We start from the raw sequence: 23,294 nt of genomic DNA, 5'->3' as shown, positions 1-23,294 counted from the left end.
AGAAGTAGAAGCATATTTGGCATGTTCTGGAATAGATAGGAGGCCAAGTGAGGCCTCTTGGAGTGCTTGAGCAATGAGGGAGAAGAGAAGGAGATGCCATCTCAGAGCCAATGAGGACCCAGATCATGTAAGATTTTTAGGTCTCTGTAAGGACTTTGGCCTTTACTTAGAATGAAATGGGATAATTATGGGTTTTGATGGAGGTATGACTTGATTCTGTTTTAATTACATCACATTTGTATGTCAGGATTCCTAGAAGTAAAATTCTGAGTCAAGGGATATGTACCCCTTGCCTTGCTTCTCTTGGTGGCCCAAGATGATGATAATATTATAATCATAACATTATGATAACATCATAATCTTGGGCCACCAAGAGAAGCAAGGCAAGGGGTACATATCCCTGTATTAAGGATCCCTAATACAGGGATTAAGTTCCTAGGGCTGCCAAAGAAAGTACTTCCTGTATTAGGTTCCAAAGGCTGCCAAAGAAAGGACCACAAACGCAGTGACTTAAAACAATAGAAATTTATTGATTCACAGTCCTGGGGGCTGGAATACTGAAATCAAGTTGTTGAGAGGGCCACACTTCTACTGCAGCCTGTAGGGGAGAGTGCTTCCTTGCCTCTTCTTGCCTCCTGATAGGGGTTTTCAAGCCTTGGTGTCCTTTGGCCTGCAGCTGCATCACTTGCATCTCTGCCTCTGTCATCACAAGGTGTTGCCTCTGTCATCACAAGGTGTTGCCCCTGTGTGTCTCTGCCTTTATGTGGCCTTCTTCTTAAAATGACACTAGTCATACTGCTCACCTGAATCCAGTGCAGCCTTCTCTTCACCTAAGTAATTATATCTGGAATGATCTATTTCCACATAAAATTATGTTCTGAAGTATTAGGTATTAGGGATTAGCGCTTTAATATGTCTTTTTGGGGTACACAGCTCAACTCACAACACTGCCAGTTTGAGAATCACAGGTGTATTCCTTGGAAGAAAGCTGTCCCTAATTTTCTCAGGTCTTACAATCGTGCCTTATGCTAGTTAGCTTCCCCATTCCATTCACATGGAATCCACACATCCTCATTCCATGAGTGTGTGTATGTAACTTATTAACATAAGTGGAATTATATTATGCATCTTTGTAAGCAACTTGTTTTACACACTTAACAGTATGCCTTGGAATTCCTTCCATGGATGTACATATAAATCGACTTGATCCCTTGTTACCATGACACAGTGATTTCATAATATTGAATTTAATTCCTATAATTTAAACATTTCCCCATGGGTAGACATTAAGGTTGTTTTCAATTGTCTTGGCTCCTACCAATGTAATATTTGGTGAAGGAATTTCTTTGTGGGAAGAGACTATTTTTGTTAAAAAAGACATTCAAGTTAGAGTCAGAATCAACTGTGCATAAATATACGAGGGAGAAGAAGGAGGCTGGAGGCTGGATTCTCTGGGGGTCAAAGTCAGATTAAGAGGGGAAGCCTAGAGGAAGCACTTTGAGGGCAACATGGCCAAGGGGGATCTTTTGAGTTAAATGATGCACACCGGGCTGGGCGTAGTGGCTCATGCCTGTAATCCCAGCACACTGGGAGGCTGAAGTGGGAAGACTGTTTGAGCTCTGGAGTTTGAGATCAATCTGGGCAACATAACAAGATCTCATCTCTACTAAAAACAATTTTTAAAATACCAGCCAGGCATGGTGGCACATGCCTGTAGTCCTAGCTCCTTGGGAGACTGAGGCCAGGGGATTGCTAGAGCCCAGGAGTTCGAGGCTGTAGTAGAGCCATGATCACACCACTGCACTCCAGCTTGGGTGACAGAGCAAGACCGTGTCTCAAAAAAAAAAAAAAAAAAAAAAAAAAAGGATGTACGCTGAATGAATGTAAACTTAGTCTTCCTTCTCCCCTCTGAGATATGCTACCTTGCTTACTTATACTTTCAGTGAGAATATAATTACTTTTGGAACCTACAAGAGATGCTGAATTTTTGTGTTAATGTGGGTGAGAAGTGAGTGATGCACATCTGGATTTCACATAGGATGTGAAAATGGACATCCTTGGATGTATATTTTTGAGCTCGTGATAAAGTGAGCTAGGAAGGCTAGGTTCTTTTAAGTGGAACTAGTCCAAAGACAAGGGTTATTGTACTGCTGGTGCCACTGAAATTGGAACTTGGCTCCAGCTGCTGGAACCCCTGCCACTCCTGAGAGATGGGCAGATATTTAAGGGGCAGGGGAGCCAGGTTAGGAACTGGATGAGGACCCTTGAGAGAATCTCTTAGGAAGGACTTGTTGATTGCTGGCTCCCTAAAAAAGACCACCAAACAACCTGTTGATAAGGCAAAGCTGGAGTCTTGATGGAGTCTTAGTAGACTCTGAGAGTGGAGAGGGTAAAGTCAGGGTCTTTATGGGGCTTTGAAGTCTAGGTTAATGTGAGACTTCAGCATGGTGACTTTATTTCAATTGGATAAGGATCGTGATGCCATAGTTGGATACTGGTGAGCACAGTGAAACTGGGGTTTGGAACTAAAGGTTCCAAGCAGTCTTAAAGAGTAGCAGTTATTTGATGCTATCTATTGAAAAGTTCAGCACTTTTAAATGGGTTTGCAACATTTATCTTAGTGGACAAGAGTTTCTTGGAATAGTAAAGTCATGCTGATAAGAGAATGGAATGTTGAAATCGTGTTAATGAAGATAATAAGCTATATGGGTGTAGATGGTTTCAGTTCTTAGACCTACTTTTTCAGATCTTCCCCTTTGGATTCTGAAGAAAGTCTCATTTAGAAAGAAGTTTAACCTCCCCCCAAGCAAATTCTAACTCAGCTTTAATATTATCTCTACCCTTGAGTAAAGGAATTACTGCACTTCATCTCACTGTGAAGAAGGAGTCTCATTTCTACAAGAGACTGAAGGGTGTTAATCTGATTGATCAGAAACCAAGACATTTATTAGGCCACGTTGCAAGTGTGGGTGCATTTCATGTCAGAAACCAGACTACATTTTTTGGCCCTTTTTGTTTCGTTTTGTTTTGCACATGGATGCAGCCAGGTCTCTCCTGCTCCCTTGCACTGAGCATAGCCTTGGAAGGACCTCTAAGAAAAGTGCAGCCGTATTAGCATGCTCAGATCCAGCCCTTTGTCCATGGGGCTGGTAGGCTCAATAGATTCCAATATGTTCTGCTGCCCAGCCATTTAGATTCAGAGGTGGGAAAATAAAATTTCCCCTGCACTTTTAGGCATGTGTCTCATGTCCCAGCATTACTTACCCTGGAAGCTGTATGTTTGGGAGTGTTGCAGTTCCTGATGGATATACCCCACTCATCTCTCCAGAACACTCGTTACCCTTTTCCATCTGCTCTGTACATGGGGAAGCTGACCTGTATGGTCTATACCTATCTGCTCCCTTGCCCCTCTGTTCAGCTAATGCGAAACACTGGCCAGAGATCAGAGGGAGGGAAGAGTGTGAGGTGGGGCTGGAGTGTTTGTTCCCCTAGATACCTGCTTCACAATCCTTGGTGGGCTGGCTGCATCTCTCTCTTTTTTTTTTTTTTTTTTTTTGGGATGGAGTCTCGCTCTGTTGCCAGGCTGGAGTGCAGTGGCACAATCTCAGCTCACTGCAACCTCCGCCTCCCAGGTTCAAGCAATTCTCCTGGCTCAGCTTCCCATGTAGCTGGGACTATAGGCGCACACCACCACACCCAACTAATTTTTTTATTTTTAGTAGAGATGGGGTTCCACTACGTTGGCCAGGATGGTCTGAACCTTTTGACCTGGTGATCCACCCACCTCAGCCTCCCAAAGTGCTAGGATTAGAGGCGTGAGCCACAGCACCTGGCTGGCTGGCTGCATCTCTTAACTAAATGTCACAGCTCCTGCCATGTACTCTCCACACAGGTCTTCACATCTCAGAGTTTGTGTAACAGGTCCCTTCTCTTGTCCCTGTGGGCCTTAGGATGGAAACAGCTGCAACTAACCCTGAGATATCACTATCTTTTGTGATTTCCCTATGCCTTGTCCCTTTTTTTCTTAAATGCTACAAAAATTACCCAATTTGAGGGTGTCATCTCTTACTTCTTGGGCCCTGATCAATATAGGGCTTTGGTGAGTTGTTCATCTTGCTGATGTTTTGTTTCCCATTTAATCGTAGTTAGGTGATGCCTAATAAGTGCTTACTAAATATTTGTTGAATGAATAAATGTCTAAATGAGTGAGTGGCAGGATTTGAACTCCAACTCTCCCTCTCCAAACTTCCAATGTAGAGTTTAGTGTTCACATGTAACATACAGATGCTTGATGTCCTCTGAGAGCAGTAAATGGGCCATTGGGTCTGTGGCTCAAGTTTCTGGGACCTCCATTTCCCTGGGTTTGCCCTAGTTCCTTAGGCCTAGGTGTCTTCTTTCCCAGAGGAGCAATATGCAATAATATGAAGAATATCAGAAATATACAGAAAAGATAAAGACACCATATTCCCCACCAAACAAAGATTAGGGTGATTTCTTCCACTCAGGAACAGATAAAGAGTTCAGACCACAGTTTATGGTTTTAAAGAAACCATCCTGAATAAGCTCAAGTTATAGCTACCAGTTATGAATTTATAAAGTTTATGTGACCTTTATTATAATTAATATTGTATTAATCATCACATATTATATATAAGAGATAAATTTAATATAACTATCTGGTAATTATACCTATGTTTACTAACAGTTTTATAACTGCTGGCTGCAGTGGTGCATGACATTCATTATTATTACATTTCCATTGTGCAAATGTTAGAGGAACTCCTTCCATTTGTCAGGTGTGACCCATGACTTTCATGTCTCCGGAGATACTCTGGGAAGATGTCTTCATGGACAAGAGCTCAGATAAATATGAGACAGAACAGTCCCAAAATCCCTCAGCATGCCCAGCCCTCAGGGAGTTCCTAGTTTTTTGTGAATCTGTCCATATTATAGCTCGGTAAGTAGAGAAATTCCAGGATCTTCCTGCATGGATTTCTCATCAGAAGAGTGGTCCAGAGTGAGCTGTCATAATATACTTCTTCTTGACGCAGAGCTCCCCCTTTGATGATCTCAAGGGCACATTCCTCCTTTGGAGCTGCTTGCATATTGATTATCCCAGAAACTGCCTTCATGGCTGTGTCTATAGAATGACAAGGGAAGAGTAGGGTTATCCGACTAGGACAGTCTACATGATGGAAGGCCTGGAGACATCAACCACTTAGCTGTCAGGGGCTTTTGGCAGTGTTTGCTCTGCAAGCCTTACAGGCGCTATAGGGAATACATGGAGAGACTGGGTATGTTAGAGTCTGTTGGGCAAAGAGAGGCCTTAGTGTTAATAGGGGCCTTGCCTTCCTGGGTGGAGATTGATGGGAGCAGTTAGAGGTGATTACTCAGGAGATCTGAATCATGCTTCTCTCTTGGGTATTTTGGTTGGAGGCGGAGAAGTAATATGGGGGAGCAGAATGAGGATAGAAGTCTCATAATGACTCAGTAGCTAATGGGAAGTGCCAGTGGGCAAAACCAGAGTGCTGTATGATAATGACTTACTGTCTTATAAAAGGAAGAGATACTCAAGAATCCAGGCTTTTGCTCCCTTGTCACCACTTTCACTTCTCTCTCTTTCCAAGTTTTCATGTCCATCTTGTACAGCTTCTCTCTCTCTCCATTCCTTTCTTGTTTCCCTCTGGGCCTCAGTCTCTTTCTTTACTTCTCTAACTACTACTCAATTACTCTTCAAAGGGAATTTTCTTTTAATATCTGCCACATGTTTTAGATAAACTTGTATTTGGACTTAACAGAAAAGTTGTAAAAATTACATGCAGTACCCCCTTATATTCCACATTTGCTCCCCCTGTTTGCAACATCACACATAACCATTGTGCAATCATTTAGGACAGGTACAATAATAGAATTGATACAATATATTAACTAAACTACAGAACTTATTTTTTCACTAATGTTCCTTTTATGTTCCTGGATCTTATCCAGGATTCCACTTAGTAGTAATTTCTTCCCATCTTTCTTCTAATCTGTGACAGTTCTTCAGCCTTTCCTTGTATCTCATGGCCTTGACACTTTTGAAGAATACTGACCAAATGTTTATAAAATGTTCCTTGATTTGGGTTTGTTCATTGTTCTCTTATGATTGGAGTAGGGTCATGTATTTTGGCAAGAACACTACAAAAATGATGTTGTGTCCTTCTCAGCACATCACATCAAAGAGTTCATGATACCAGTGTGTCTTATTACTGGTGATGCTTTTAAGAAACACAAACTTGTATTTGATAAGTCTCATATAGGAGCATAATGGTCATTGAGTGTCCATGAGGACATAAGGTGTTCAGCAAAGGGTTAAGTGATGAATGTAGTGACACCCAGCCACCTTGGTAATCAAAATGGAAAGGAGATTCAAAGAATAGACAGAGCCTCCACTGGTGACAGAAATGCCTTTAAATGAGACAGCTAGTGCTTTCTGCATTGGTTCGTTTTTAGTGCATTACACATGCACTAAAGGAGTCGGGGAGTTCAGCACCTTTGTTTAACCACAATGGTAAGGCAGACAGTTCATCTGCAGGTAATTATTCGAAGTCTTGACCTTACCTGTGTCTATGAGGCCAAGAACACAGAGAGTGATTGATACATTGACCTTGGCCACTGAATATTCCTTTCTGATGGAGGAGAAGAACCCATCCAAAGCAAACTTGCTTGCAGAATAGGCAGCAACCATTGGATAAGCCACTTTCCCTAGATGATAGATTAAAGAAATGGGTTAATAAGGCGGCCCATTTCAGCTTCTGACAGAGCTGATCTTTATCTGTAGTAGTCTTTGTAACTCCTATGGTGTCCTTTTACCCCTTTGAGTCTTAGTTTCTCTATATTCCCCATGGAAATTATACTGCTGTATTGAATTTTGAAAAGAAAAACATTAAGGTCTCGAAGGCATGGGGTGGGATTGGGCTACAGGACAGCCTTCATTGAAGAGGGACTGTTTAGGGTTTTAGTAAAGGTGATAAACAAGCGAGGCTACAAAAGAGCCATGTAATTCCACAGCTGCTAACTCTTCCACCTCTGAACCAAGTGCTGGGGATCCAAGAGTTTGACAAGTGATCTCTGCCAACTCAGTGACCTGTTGACAATGGAAAGGGTATGTTTTACTTTCCTTACAAAGGGATTTAAAAAAACACTGTCCTGGCCAGGTGCGGTGGCTCACACCTATAATCCCAGCACTTTGAGAGGCCGAGGTGGGCAGATCACTTGAGGTCAGGAGTTCGAGACCAGCCTGACTAACATGGTGAAACTCCATCTCTACTAAAAATACAAAAATTAGCTGGGCGCACCCCTGTAGTCCTATCTACTCAGGAGGCTGAGGCCGGTGAATCGCTTGAATTTGGGAGTCGGAGGTTGCAGTGAGCTGAGATCGTGCCACCACACAGAAGCCTGGGTGACAGAGACTCCATCTCAAAAAAAACAAACAAAAAAATCCTGTGTTTGCTTTTCTACCCAAAACCACTTAAAAAAAAAAAAAAAAAACGTTCACCAGACTGCTTAATTCTCACTCAAGTTTTTTGAAGGATATATGAACATATGCCTAATAGGATAAAATATTATTAATACCCTTTTTAGGAGGGGAGAGTAGAAGTGACCTGAGACCCTACAGTCTTTACCGAGCATTGTTATAGCAATTACTTTAAAATCAATTGTCTGCTAATTCCAGAGTTTGGGTAATTTTAAGATTGATCTTTATTGATTTCCTTTCCTCCTAAGTATAGGTCATATTTACTATTGTTGTATGGGTGTTAATTTTTCATTGTATCCTGGATATTGTGAATGATACATTGCAGGGTGCCTGGATTCTGTCACATTCCTCCAAAGAGTGTTGATTTTTTTTTTTAAGTGACCAGTTAACTTGGGTGAAACGCTGTCTCTTGTAATAAGTATCAGCTGAAATCTCTTTTCAATTATTTGAATCTTAACTTGGCTGCCTGATTTCTGCATTGCCCATGCATTGTTCAGAGAACAACTAGAGATTTGGACAGAGCTTATGTATAGGATTCAGTGTTTCTCCACTGTGACTCTCCTTTCCAGCATATCCCCCTTTACATTCCAGCTGTTACGGTAACCCCAACCTCTTCCTTCTAGCTATTCATGTTGGCAAGATGGCAGGTTTCTATCCCAGATATGGCACTGATTGGGGCTGCCCTTAGGCATAAAGCTATACAAGTGGGAAATTCGCCTACTGTCATTTCCTTCTTCCAAGTGTCAATAACCCTCCATTTTCTATCTGCTCTTGGTTAATCTCCAGTGCTTTCAATGGTTGTTGTCGATATTTTGTCAAAAGTTTATAGTTGTAATCTGGGGAAGGATGGTCTTTCAGGTGCCACTCTGCAGTTATCAGAATTGGAATTTCTATATGTTTCAAATATAATATGTTGTATGTCAAACCAATGAAGAAAGGATGGGTTATTTAATAAAGATGCTGAGAAAGGTGGTTAACTAATTAGAAAAAATTATGTTTGTTTTATATCATATAGCAAAAAATATTCTAGATGGAAAATTATAGTAAACAGTGTAATCTACTCAATATCCATTCCTCCTTCTTTAATAATAGAGTCTGATTTTGTTCAGGACAGCAATGTAATCATTTTAAAATTCATTATTATTACATTTCCATTGTGCAAATCTCATCTCCCTGAGATTTCCTTGCCCTAATAAGCCATGCGACGTAATAGTTCTGGCCAATGAGAAATCTAACAGATGAGTTTTCTAGGAAAGATATTGATTTCCTGATAAATTAGATGGATTCAGGTGGCATGCAACTTTTACATTTTGCCTTTCTCCTTTCCTCCTAATGAACCTCCGATATGATGGCTAGAATTGTAGCAGTCAGTTTGTGAACTATAGGAAAAGCTAATGTTAATTATGGTGGAACAGAAATGTGGAATGACCTTGGATTATTGAAGACATCATGTAAGTCCACCAAAACCAGGCCTAAACTATTACCTGAGAAGAAGGAATCTCTCTTTAAGTTGCAGTGAGGTTTTTGACTTCTTTCTTTCCAACTTGGATGCCCTTTATTTCTTTCTCTTGTCTGAGTGCTCTGGCTAGAACTTCCAGTACTATGTTGAATAAAAGTGGTGAAAGTTGGCATCATTCTCTTGTTCCAAATCTTAGTGGAAAGGCTTTCAATTTTTCCCTGTTCAGTAAGATATTAGCTATAGATTTGTCATATATGGCCTTTATCATGTTGAGGTATATCCCTTCTATACCCAATTTGTTGAGGGTTTTTATCATGAAGGGATGTTGCATTTTACCAAATGCTTTTTCATTATCTACTGAAATGATCATACAGTTTTTGTCTTTGATTCTATTGATGCGATGTATCACATTTATTGATTTGCTTATATTGAACCATCCTTGCATCTTGGAGATGAATCCTACTTGGTCATGATGAATGATCCTTTAAAATGTTGTTGAGTTCTGTTTGCTAGTATTTTGTTGAGGATTTTTGCATCTGTGTTCATCAGGGATATTGGCCTGTGGTTTTCTCTTTTTTGTTGTATCTTTAGTTTTGGTTTCAATGTTGGGACACATCCTTAAAGGGAGAAGCCCGTCTCTCCTTCCCACTCCTTTGTCCTTATTGGTGTCTGAAGGTGGATGTAATGACTGTGACTCCAGACCTATCTTGGACCATGAGGTAGAAGCCACATGTTGAGGATGGCAAAACATTTAGATAGTTTATATAGAAGGAAGGAACCTTGGTGACCATGGAGCTGTCATACTCTACTGGCCCTATACTGCCTACCTTCAGACCTGATTTAAATTTTAACTTACTGGTATTTTGTTTTGTTTTGTTTTTCTGAGGCAGTCTTGCCCTGTTGCCCAGACTGGAGTGCAATGGCATGATCTTGGTTCACTGCAACTTCTGCCTCCCAAGTTCAAGTGATTCTCCTGCCTCAACCTCCTGAGTAGCTGGGATTACAGGTGTGAGCTACCAAACCCAGCTAATTTTTGTATTTTTAGTAGAAACAGGATTTCGCCATGTTCGCCAGGCTGGTCTTGAACTCCTGACCTCAAGTGATCCACCTGCCTCGGCCTTCCAAAGTGTTGGAATTACAGGCATGGGCCACCATGCCCAGCCTAAATTCTAGCTTATTGAGTCCACTATTATTTTAGGTTTTCTGTATCTGACAGCTGAACTTACTTTTTATTGATAGTTATCCCCACTTCTATGCAGCCCATGTGCCAAAAGAAGGCTGACATAATTCCTAACTGTAGGTGTGAGCTTATGTAATCTATTTTATCCCATTCTTCTTACTCATGATTGATACAGGAATGGCCATGTGGCTCATTTTGGACCAATGAGACTTGAAGAAAATTTTGTTGGAGTGTCTCAAAAAGTTAGTGTTTTTCTGGAAGAGTTTCTGAGAGTAGCAATCCTTTTTTTCTTCTGACACATTTTTGTGCATTGATATGGGGGTGGGAATTGCTGCAACTATCTCATTGTCAGCCTGAGGATGAAGCCACACATGGAAGAGAGCAGAGCCAAGAGAATCACGGGGACACTGAGCTTCAGCCAAGTCAACTGTGAAGCCTGCCCTACATCTGGACTTCCAGTTATGTCAATTATTTTCCTTATTGTTTGAGACAAAAATAGATCCACATTACTTATAAGAATAGCATAGTAACTAAAAGTATGAGTTCTGGAGTCAGATGACCCAGGTGTGAATCCCAAGTATGCCAATTCTTAGCTGTAGTATGTGGATAATAATATAACCAAGCTGGAGTAACCCATATAATATACTTAGCACAAACTCTGGCACATAGAAAGCATTCAGAAAATGCTATTATTGTTAGCAGTATTAGTATTCAAATTGGTGAGAAAAGTAGGAGCTATTCAAAAAATAATGTTGGGACAAATAGCTAGTTACTTGGAGAAAAAAAGCGGCATTCTAATAAATAAATTCAAATTAGATCACAGAGTATATGTGAAAAGTAAAAAAACTAAAATAAGCTATGGGTGAATTTCTAATCTCAAAGTTAGAGATACCTTTTAAAGCATGAAACTGGAGGCGCATATTATTAAGGAAGACATAAATAGGTTTGAATATATAAAATGTGAAAAGCTACAGTGTACTAGAAATGCTTGCCATGGCCTTCCTGCCCTCATCCCCTTCACAGAGATTTTATCTTTCTAGCCATGAAAGGTTGGCCCAGTTATCACGAATGTGAACACTGGCTTGAACACACATCATGGTCTCTCTTTCAAGAAATTGAAAGAGCGACGAAAAGATTCTGATTGCTGCTGTTGGATTTTGAATGAAAAGGTCATGTAAGGTTGGGACTGCGATAGCCATTTTCAGCCATGGAGAGGGATAAGTAAGCAGAGACAAGTATTCTGCAAAAGTAAGCAAGCATATGGAACAAACACAATAACCTCTGAAATTTATTTAGCTCTTATGTGCCAGTCTAGAGTCTAAAGGATAAATGCTCTAAGTTTCAAGGTTCATGAGTGGGAGAAGCAGGATTCAAACTAGGATTCAAATTTGACTCTAGTGGCCCACACTCTTGAACACTAGGTGGTACTTCCTCTACAGAAGCCACCGTTCTTTATATGTGTGTTTTCCAGGAGCCATGTGTTAAACCCAACTCAGGAAGAGCGTTGGTGAGGATTCTCTCTGTTTTGAGAGTTGAGTCCAAAATAGGCAAAATTTATGAATAGCAGTATTATTTTCACTTCTAAGCTGACAGATGAGGATACCCATAAATAGACAGGGCTAGTCATTCCTAGTCCCTTTGTATTCATTTCCCAGGGCTGCCATAACAAATTACCACAAACTTGGTAGCGTAAGACTACAGAAATGTGTTCTTTTACAGTACTGGAATCCAGAAGTCCAAAACTAAGTTATCAGCACAGCCATGCTTCCTCCAAAAGCTATAGCAAGGAATCCTTTTTTGTCTCTTCTAGCTTCTCATGTCTGCTGGCAGTTGGAGCTGAGTTCTGCTGACAGCTCCAGTCTCTGCCTCCATCTTCACATCACTTTCTTCTCTTCTATCTGTCTCTTTTGCTATTCTTATAAGGTCACTTGTCATTGGATTCAGGGCCTCTCAGATAATCTGGGATGATTTCATCTTGAGATCTTAGTTACATCCTCAAGGACTTTCTATGTGTCCACTTAAGATCACGTTCACAGGATCTAGGTGGACATATCTTTTGGGGGAGGACCACCATTCAGCCCACTACGCACCCCTAGATGACAATAAAGATATTGACTATGACATTTAATGTGTTTGTCTAGGTGGCAACAGAGATGCAGAAGCAAGATATCCTGTGAAGCCATAGTCTGCATTCATAGAGCAGTTATTTTTATACCACTCATGGAGCTCATGCATCACATTGCCTATCCTTAATTATGCCTCGGGTTATGCTCAAGGTACATAGAAGAATCCTAAATGGTTTTGTAGGAGAAGGAGGTTAAATAAGAGAAGAGAGAAAGTGAAAGCAGAAGAAAGGAGAGAAGTAGTGAAGGAGCCAGACATGTCAGAAGACCACCTGAAAAATTCATGACATGGATGCATGCATGGTTTAAAAAAGTTTTTTTTTTGTTGTTGTTGTTATTAGAAACAGGATCTCACTCTGTCACCCACCCAGGCTGAAGTGCTAAAGCACAGTGGTGAGATCATAGCTCATCCTCCCACCCCAGCCTCCTGAGTTGCTGGGGTTACAGATGCATGCCACTGCGCTTGGCTAATTTATTTTTTGTAGAGACGACGTCTCACTATGTTGCACAGGCTGGCCTAAAATCCCTGGCATCAAGTGATCCTCCTGCCTTGGCCTCCCAAAGTACTAGAATTATAGGCATGAGTCACTGTGCCCAGCCTAAAAAAAAATTTTTTTTTTTTTTTTTTGACGGAGTCTCATTCTGTTGCCAGGTTGAAGTGCAGTGGCGCGATCTTGGCTCACTGCAATCTATGCCTCCCGGGTTCAAGTGATTCTCTTGCATCGGACTCCTGAGTAGCTGGGACTACAGGCGCGTGGCACCATGCCTGGCTGATTTTTGTGTTTTTAGTGGAGATGGGGTCTCACTGTGTTGGCCAGAATGGTCTTAATCTCTTGATCTTGAGATCTGCCCACTTTTAGATGGTGAAAAAAATGAACTATTATGCAAGCATATAAGATTGGACAAAGACTATTGAAAAATGATTAGCCTTTATTATGAAGACTATGCATGAGGTACACTGTAACATAATTACATATGACTATAGCTGTTGTTGACATCTCTCAGATTTTGTGACCTGCTATTGATCTGTAAATGTTTAAGCCAGTACTTAAATTCAATGCATATAAGGACCATGTGCAAATAAGGACCATTAACCTGTGGATTTGAGCTCTGCCCTCCCCCCCACCCCATTCTTCTAGTCTATTTCTGGAGTAGAGGACTGTGCTAAAGAGCTCAGTAGGAAAGAGTGGCTTTATCCATAAATGACATTCATAGTGCATTTTGAGAATGAGTGTGGGGCAGGAAAGGCATGGTGGCCTAAGCTTGTTGAACATCATCTAGGAACTCCTGGAAGAAATGGAGAAAGGTCTTTGGAAGAGGCTAAAGTCCCACAATGACAGCTGGGTGAGCAGTCACTGAATTATGAATTAAGTCTCTTTAAAACCCAAACTGGCATGACTAAGGAAAACATGTATTTCAAATCTAAACTGGATGCTTAGGTGAAGAAATATATTGGACTATCAGGAAACTCCACCTGGAGGAGGTAGGTTGTAAATTCTACTTGATGAAAGGAAGTACATGAAGGACCAGGGAGGTGGAAGAATGGCTTGTACAAAAATTAGAGGCAGGAGTTAGATAGACAGTGAGAAGCTAGTCAGACAAGGAAACTAATAGCAAAGTTTATTGTATTTATTCTTTTACAATAGTACAGACTTATGAACACTTACCCAAAACTCTTAGAGTCAGATGTATTATGGAAATTAAATTTATTTTTGGATTTTAGATGGTGGTATGGGCATATAATAGATATTACATTGCATCTCCAGTAGGGTTGGAGGAGGCAACCTGTATGAGAACATGTTATTATTTCTGCACTAAAACATCGGAAAGTTAATACTGAGATAAAGGAAGGATTTACGTAGCCTCACTTCAGTTCAGGTTAAATTCATTAGGCAGATTTAATTATGCAAAGAAAATCCTTAGTTTTTGGAGTTTTATTATTGTTTCCATTTGTTTTCCCATAGCCTTTTTGGATTTTGGAATTGCAGATAACGATTGCGAACCAGTCTAGGCTCACTAAAGGAAATCTGGAATATATATTTTTTTAAAAAAAAGGCAGAAAAAAAATGAAGAGAAGAGAGAAAAATCTTCCAGGTTCTAGTACCAAACAACCTTGGCGCATTTAATTAAAGTCTATTTCTATTCACAAGTCTGTTCTTAAACATTTTTTCCACATAGTGCGAATTAGCTTGTGTGAGGAAATCCCTACGTTCTGCTCTATGTAAACTATATTTAGAAGTTTCAGAAAGCTGAAAAGGGCAAAATCTCTCTAAAAATCTAGATTTTTATTTTTTAAAAAAGGTTCCATGAGTCAAAAGGCCTGGTCAAAGTGGAGTAAACAACATGTAACAGGATGTTAAAATTTGACTTTTTCTGCTTTAGTTTCAGCTGAGGTTCAAAGGCTGAGAACATCACAGTAATTGGCAAAGGCTTCCACGTTCTGAAGGGAGGTTCCAGACCACCTGTGCACTAACAGGGAACATGGAAACACAAACAAACATCCCAAGGAAATAAAGGGGCTGACACTGGGAGGCCAGAGAGGATGGGAGTTAGGGAGAAGAAATTAGCAATGTCTCATTGATCTTCTAAAAAGAAGGCATGGGGGATTTTCCTCACGTCAATCTTTGTGAGAGTGACTTCAAAGAGACCTCAGAGAGCTTGTCCCAAAGAGTTTGATGAGCAACAAGGGGGACTGGGGTCTGACTCAATCTGAGAGGCCATGGCTATGGGCAAAGCCATTGCATAGCCCAAATTGTGTCACACCTATGGAAACTCTCCCTTGTAGGTGGACCTGAAATCCAGCCCACACTCTGCTCACCAGCCTGTGGGCCTTGTCCCAGGACCTATCCCTTCTCTTCTGGAGCCATTTCCAATTCTGCCCAAAAGGACAGCCTGAAGTGGTGAGTGTATTCTCTTATATTCCCACTGTAATCTCAGGGCCCAAAGGAAATAACATAAGCAACTGCTGCCCAAACCACAAGAAGAATTACTAGTATTCCAGAAAGGGCCTCCAAAGAATCCACAAAAGCATGCAATGCAAGAGTCAGATTTGAACATCCACCAAGGGGTCAGAGAGCATGAGTTCTGAATGTCAAGAGAAGACCAATGTGTTAGCTGGGTGCCAGCCAAATAAGACCTTTCCTACTCCTTATCCTCTTCCCTGCATTCTCCCTTTTCCTTTAACCCAAGACAGGCTAGAGGGGGTCAAGGAGTGGGGAGGAGGTGAGGAAAGAGGGGAAAGAACAAACACATTTCCTACCAACAGCAGGTTCCAGCTTAGCAAGGGGAGAAGCTTTGGTTAAAGTTAAATTGCACATGACTAGACATTTTACCTATTCAGAAATGAGACTATTCTGGGGACTGGAGGCAGCCATAGGATTTTTTACTAACCTGGAGTAACCAGAAAAGTATTATCATCTGCCCTAGCTCATGTCCAGGCTCAGGGAGGACCTGCCCACAGAACAGGTTTGAACAGGCAGTGGGAGGAAAGAATCAACTTGTTTTCTGATTGTACCCTGTGAGATCCACTTGTTGGACTGCCAGTTTTTTAAAAAAAGATGTGCTAGTGTATGTGCTCAATTAAATAAAATTAATAAGTAAATAAATGCACTGTTCTAATATGCATGAAGCAGTCATGGAATTGAGGGGGTCGGAAGCCTGAGCGTTTCTACCCAAGGTTAAGTTTTGGCTTATGTGGGAGGGTGGGGCCATCACAGCAGAAGAGAAAGATGGCAGCTAGCTTTCTGGGAAGTTTTAGAACACTAAGAAACAGAGCTATGGTGACTATATTTTCTGAAGCAAAATATGGGACACAGAGTCTTAGGAGGATGAAGGCAGATATGATGATAAGTGGGACAGAATGTTTGTAATTAGCTCTGTCCCAGAAATGCTGGGACTCAGCCACTGTAGAAACAGTAAGAGCCAGAGCTGGCAAAGAAACCACGTACTGAGCCTTGTTAGCTGAGTAGAAGAGGTCAAAAGGAGGCCTACGTGCTTTCGCTCATCCTCTCTCTACCCTCCATCCCTAACAGTCTTGCTGATATTTTGAAATGATTACCAATTCAAAGGTGGATTTTAGACTGCTTTAATTGATTGCTCAGAAGGGAGTGCACAAGGATTGAAAAACTTCACTCCTGCCTGCCTTCACACTTTTAGGGCAACCCCAGGCAAATGAAGGAGCGCAAATTTGAGGTGCATCAGGCCTAAATGGCTTCAAGGCCAGAGAGTCATCCTGGATCCTGCCCCCCATTTTTCCCAGCTCTTCCTAAAAATCCTTGCTCAGTTGAGACCCTCATGGTCTAAACTCTTTAGTTGTTTGGATTGAGTTGGGCTCTCAAGATAAATCCACCTATCTTCTCCATACCCCAGAAGACCTGAGGTGTCATCATAAGTATTGAGACATCCCACAATCCAGTGATAATTGAAGCAATGCAGTGAATGGATGTATCCAGGGAAAGTGTGTTGAGTGAAAAGAGAAGAGGGTTTAGGATAGAAGAATCCTGAGGAAACCAACAATTAAGGTTGGAGAGTTGCCAAGAAACCTAAGAGACTGAGAGGGGACAGTTAAGGTGGCCAGAGAAAACCCAGGGCAATGTTTTGGCTGATCACTAGGAAAGAGCATATGGTGTTGAAACAGCACAAAATGTAGCAGAGATAAATAAGATAAAACTTGTTACTAAATTTCACAAGGTGACTTTGGCAAGAATATTTCTATGCAGGTATGGGGCCTGTTGACAGGATGTAAAATGGAGTTCTTCCTAAAGTCTCAGAGTATCAGCACATCTTCTAAGGCAAGAATAAAAGAATAGATTTGAAGAACATCCACGGTTGAAGGGTGGGCCCAAACCAGTTCTGCCTGCATTGCCTAATCACCCGTGCCTAGCCTAAATCACCCTTGGATAAGAGAGAGTTCTCAGTGTCTTGTGCCTATATCCACCGATGCTCAGGGCAGTTTCATCCCTCTCCCCTTAAGCCACATGAGAGGGCCCTCAACAGCATTATTTGGAGAACTTTTAATATGTCCCCTGGAGTTCAGGGACTGGAATTTGACTCACATCTAAAGTCTAAAGGCAACAGGGAGGGCTGGAACTGCCCTTGCTTGAGAACAAAGCTGAGTGCACTGTGGGATCAACCATGTAGTCCAAGAATTGACTTCCCAGAGGCCCAGTGTGGATCCTGTGGATGGGGGCTCGCTTGGGGTCACCTGCCCAGGGATGGTGGGGTAGACTGGGCCAAGTGGGCTGGGCCGATTGAAGCCTAGGAGCTGAGGAGAAAGCTGAACTGAAAGTAATGAGCTAGAGAAGGCATTGCTCACACAAAGGGAACTGCAGGGAGAATGGGCAGCAGCGGTGGTGTCTCCTGCAGGGGATCTCCGAAGAACCCAGAAAAAGCCCCACAAAATTCACTCTCATACTTCCTCCAAGTCACTAGACTCCCAGGATGGGGAATTATTATTATTATTATTATTTTTTCTCTTGAAATAATTTTAAACTTAAGGAAAAGTTGCAAGAATAGTACACACAACCTATTTTTTTTTTTTCTGCTGAGCCATTTGAGGGTAATAGCTGTAATTGAGGTCATTGCTGACCTCATGTCCCATCTCCCCCAAATACTTAGTGTTCATTTCTTACACAGAAGGACACTGTCCTACATAATCACAATACAGTCATCAAAATGAGGGAATTTATTAGTTTCCTAGGGCTGTCATAACAAATTACCACAAACTGGGTGGCTTAAGACAACAGAAATTTATTCTCTCACAGTGCTGGAGTCAAGAAGTCTGAAATCAATGTGTTGGCAGGGCTGCATTCCCCCCAAAGGCTCTAAGAGAGAGTGCTTCCTTGCCTTTTCCAGCTTCTGGTGGCCGCCGGCGTTCCTTGTGGCTATGTCACAATCTCTACTTTCCATCTTTACATGGCCTTTTCTTCTCTCTGTCTGTGTCTTCTCTTCCTCTGACTCTATAAGGACATTTGGCAGTGGATTAAGAGCCCACTTGGCTAATCCAGGATGATCTCATCACAAGATCCTTAACTTAATTACATCTGCAAGGACCCTTTGTCCAAATAAGGTTGCATTCACAGGTTCAGGCAGGTAGGATGTAGATATATCTTTTTGGGGGCCACTGTTCAACCCAGTACAGTAACACTGATGTATCCATGTTATCTAATCCACAGACCCTGTTCAAATTTTGTCATGTGTCCCAATAATACCCTTTATAGCAAAAGGATCCAATCGAGGATCGTGTGTTGGTATTTAGTTGTCATGACTCTTCAGTTGCCTTTGCTCTGCAACGATTCTGCAGTCTTTCCTTTATTTTCATGACCTTGGCACTGTTGGAGAGTACAGCCAGTTATTTTGTACAAGCTGATATGCTGAAGCTGGCTCATACTAGATTGTGAGAGCTGGTGGTTAAATGTTTATAAATTTTGCAAGCAAGAGAATGTCATGTGGATATGGTCATCATGGGAGTGTTGATTCCATGGAAAGGCTACAAATCAGGGCTTTTGATTTTTCCTTTCTGGGTAGCTTGTTGTTAAACATTTACTAGCGCACTATTGATGAATGTCCCTCAGTTTGGATTTGTCTGGTGTTTCCTCATGATTTGATTCAGGTTATGCATTTTGGCAGGTTCACAGAAGTAACTTGTGTTCTTCACATTGCACCCCATCAAGTGATACATGTTTTCAATTTATTCCATTACTGGTGATGTTATTTAACCACGATCATTTGATTCAGGTGCCGTCTATCAGGTTTCTCTTCTGTAAAATTACTCTTTTCCCCCTCGTAATCAGTAAGTTTTTTTTCGTTTTTGTTTTTGTTTTTGTTTTCCGGTGGTACTTTAAAAAAAACCTATCTTAACCATTTTTTAAAAATTATACTTTAAGTTCTGGGGTACATGTGCACGACGTGCAGGTTTGTTACATAGGTATACATGAACCATGTTGGTTTGCTGCACCCATCAACTAGTCATTTACATTAGGGATTTTTCCTAATGCTATCCCTCCCCCAGCCAATCTAGAACTAGAAATACCATTTGACCCAGCAATCCTTTATAAGGATTATAAATCATGCTACTATAAAGACACATGCACACGTATGTTTATTGCGGCACTATTCACAATAGCAAAGACTTGGAACCAACTCAAATGTCCATCAATGATAGACTGGATTAAGAAAATGTGGCACATATACAACATGGAATACTATGCAGCCATAAAAAAGGATGAGTTCATGTCCTTTGCAGGGACATGGATGAAGCTGGAAATCATCATTCTCAGCAAACGATCACGAGGACAGAAAACCAAACACTGCATGTTCTCACTCATAAGTGGCAGTTGAACAATGAGAATACATGGACACTGGGAGGGGAACATCACACACCGGGGCCTATCTTAACCAGTTTTAAGCAGACAGTTCAAGGGCATTCAGTACATTCATATTATTATGCAACCATCACCGCCATCCATCTCCAGAACTCTTTTCATGTAGCAAAACTAACTATACCCATTAAACAATAACTCCGCATTCTCTCCTTCCCCAGCCCCTGGCAACCACCCTTCTACTTTTGACTTTGTATAACTTTCACCATCCTAAGAACTTCATGTAAGTGGAATCATACAGTTTCCTCCAATTGCAAACCAACACCAGAGGGTTCGTTCTCTTTCTGTGGCTGGCTTATTTCCCTTTGCGTGATGTCCTCAAGGTCCTGCCATGTTGTAGCATGTGTCAGAATTTCTTTTCTTTTAAAGATTGAATAATATTTCATTGTATATACATACTACATTTTGCTTATCCATTCATCTGCCAATAGACACTTGGGTTGCTAATAGTGAAACATACAGTGTTTTCGCTATTATGAATACTGTTCGTGTGAACATGGATGTACAAGTATCTCTTTGAGACCCTGCTTTCTTTTCTTTTCTTTTCCTTTCCTTTCTTTTCTTTTCTTTTCTTTTCTTTTCTTTTCTTTTTTTTCTTTTCTTTCCTTTCCTTTCCTTTCCTTTCCCTTTCCTTTTCCTTTCTTTTCTTTTCTCTTTTCTTTTCTTTTTTTGAGATGGAGTCTCACTGTGTCACCCAGCCTGGAGTGCAGTGGCGCAATCTCGGCTCACTGCAACCTCCGCCTCCCAGGTTCAAGCGATTCTCCGCCTCAGCCTCCTGAGAAGCTGGGATTACAGACGCCTGCCACCATGCCCAGCTAATTTTTGTATTTTTAGTAGGGACAGGGTTTCACCATATTAGCCACGCTGGTCTTGAACTCCTGACCTCAGGTGATCCACCTGCCTTGGCCTCCCGAAGTGCTGGGATTACAGGCATGAGCCACCGCACCCGGCCTCCTGCTTTCAGTTCTTCTATGTATATGCCCAGAACTAGAATTGCTGGATCACATGATAATTCTATTTTAAATTTTCTGAGGTACTGCCATACTGTTTTTCATAGTGACTGTACTATTTTACATTCCCATCAACAGTACACAGCATTCCAATTTCCCCACATTCTCACCAATACTTGCTATTTCTGTTTTTTTTTTTTTTGAGGGGTGTGGGGGATAGTAGCCATCCTAGTGCTGTGAGGTGGTATCTCATTGTTGTTTCAATTTGCATTTCCCTAATGATTAATGATGTTTAGCATCTCTTCATGTGCTTACTGGCCACTTGTTTGCCTTTGGTAAGATGTTTATTCAAGTCCTTTGCCCATTAAATTTTTTAAAAAATTTAAGTTGATACATAATATTTGTATATAGTTATGGGGTACCTGTGATATTGTTACATCCATAGAATATGTAATGATCAAGTAAGGGTATTTAAGATATCCATCATCACAAGTATTTATTATTTTTGTGTTGAGAACATTTCAAGTCCTTACTTATTTTGAAATGTACAATACATAGTTACTAACTATAGTCACTCTACTATTGAACAATAGAAATTATTCCTTCTAACTGCATGTTTGTAATCAGTAACCAACCCCTCTTCACCCTCCTGCCCACATGCTGACATCCTTCTCAGTCTCTGTTAACTATCATTCTACTCTCTACCTTCATGAGATAAACCTTTTTAGTTCCCTTATATGAGTGAGTTCATGCAGTGTTTGTCTTTCTGTGTCTGACTTATTTCATTTAGCATAATGACTTTCAGTTCCATCCACATTACTGCAAATGAATGGAGTTGCATATATCTCTTTGATATATTGATTTTCTTTCTTTTTTCTTTTTTCTTTTTTTTTGAGATGGAGTCTAACCTCTTGCCCAGGCTGAAGTGCAGCGGCACGATCTTGGCTCACTGCAACCTCTGCCTCCTGTCTCAGCCTCCCAAGTAGCTATAATCCCAAGTAGCTGGATTACAGGCATAGGCCACCACACCCGGCTAATTTTTGTATTTTTAGTAGAGGCGGGGTTTCACCATGTTGGCCAGGCTGGTCTTTAACTCCTGACCTCAAGTGATCCGTCCACCCCGGCCTCCCAAAGTGCTGGGATTAGAGGCATGATCCATTTCACCTGGCCAATTTGCTGTCTCTTGGATAAATACCCAATAATAGGATTGCTGTATCATATGATAGTTCTATTTTTAGTTTTTTTGAGAAATCTCCAACCTGTTGTCTATAGTGACTGCAATAATTTACATTCCCACCAACAGTATATAAGAGTTCCCTTTTCTCTGCATTCACACTAGTATCTGTTATGTTTTGTCTTTCTGATAATAGCAATTTGATAAGATGATATCTCATTGTAGTTTTAATTTGAATTTCTTTTTTTTTTTTTTTTTTTTTGAGACGGAGTCTCGCTCTGTCGCCCAGGCTGGAGTGCAGTGGCCTGATCTCAGCTCACTGCAAGCTCCGCCTTCCGGGTTCACGCCATTCTCCTGCCTCAGCCTCCCAAGTAGCTGGGACTACAGGCGCCCGCCACCTCGCCCGGCTAGTTTTTTGTAGTTTTAGTAGAGACGGGGTTTCACTGTGTTCACCAGGATGGTCTCGATCTCCTGACCTCGTGATCCACCCGTCTCGGCCTCCCAAAGTGCTGGGATTACAGGCTTGAGCCACCGCGCCCGGCCGAATTTCTTGATGATTAGTGATGTTGAGCATTTTTCATATACTTGTTAACCATTTATACGTTGTATGTCTTTTTTTGAGAAATGTCTGTTCAGGTCTTTTGCCCATTTTAAAAACACATAGTTTTTTTTCCTATTGAGTTATTTGGGTACCTTGTATATTCTGGATATTAGTCCTTGTCAGATGGATATTTTGCAAATATTTTCTTCCATCAACCAGGTTGTCTTTTCACTTTGTTGATTGTTTCCTTTGCTATGCTGAAGGTTTTTAGTTTAATATAGTCCTCTTTGTCTATTTTTGTTTTTGTTGCCTGTGCTCTTGGGGCCTTAGTCATAAAATATTTGCCTAGACCAATGTCATGGAGTGTTCTTCCTACATTTTCTTCTGGTTCATAGTTTCAGGTCTTACGTTTAAGTCTTTAATCTGTCATGCATTAATTTTTGTATATGGTGAGAGATAGAGATCTAATTTCATTCTTCTGCATATGAATGTTTAGTTTTTCCAGCACCATTTATTGAAGAGACTGTCCTTTCCCCAGTGCATGTTCTTGGTGCCTTTGTTGAAAATCACTTGGCTGCAAATACATGTGTTTATTTCTGGGCTCTCTATTCTTGTCCATTGTTCTGTCTATTTTCATACCAATACCATGCTGTTTTGGTTACTATAGCCTTTAATATATTTTCAAATCAGGTAATGTATTACTTGCAGTTTTGCTTAGGATTGCTTTGGCTATTTGGATCCCTACAAATTTTGGCTTTTTTTTTTTTTTCTATTTCTGTGAAAAATGTCATTGGTATTTTGATAGGAATTGTACTGAATCTATAGATTGCTCTTGGTATTATGGTCATTTTAACAACATTAATTTATTCTAATCCGTGAGCATGGCATATATTTCCATTTGTTTGTGTCCTCTTCCATTTCTTTAATGGGTGTTTTATAGTTTTTCCTGTAGAGGTCTTTCACCTCCTTGAT

At 40.9% G+C, this 23,294-nt stretch overlaps 1 protein-coding gene across 6 annotated transcripts in view; it reads right to left on the bottom strand.

Annotated features, from left to right (window-relative positions):
* The window catches only part of HSD11B1 (hydroxysteroid 11-beta dehydrogenase 1), a 68,757-nt gene that overhangs the window by 4,512 nt on the left and 40,951 nt on the right, over positions 1-23,294 (bottom strand). For 3 of the 6 annotated variants that reach the window (XM_005540709.5, XM_045396385.2, XM_074035363.1), the window contains 2 exons: positions 6,601-6,744; positions 4,586-5,140 (listed from right to left, as the gene is read on the bottom strand). The exons of 1 other annotated variant lie outside the window; for it this stretch is intronic. In XM_005540709.5, the coding sequence (XP_005540766.3) occupies positions 4,923-5,140; positions 6,601-6,744 (362 nt within the window). In that variant the 3' untranslated portion in view covers positions 4,586-4,922. Of the gene's footprint in view, positions 1-4,585; positions 5,141-6,600; positions 6,745-18,002; positions 18,236-23,294 lie in introns of those variants that run through there. 2 more of the 6 variants (XM_005540710.4, XM_045396400.2) reach the window with 2 other exon arrangements.

The sequence above is a fragment of the Macaca fascicularis genome, chromosome 1 (assembly GCF_037993035.2).
Source record: "Macaca fascicularis isolate 582-1 chromosome 1, T2T-MFA8v1.1".
NCBI lineage: Eukaryota > Metazoa > Chordata > Mammalia > Primates > Cercopithecidae > Macaca > Macaca fascicularis.
Note: the sequence above shows the minus strand (reverse complement) of the source record. Positions and strands in the feature narration are given on the sequence as shown.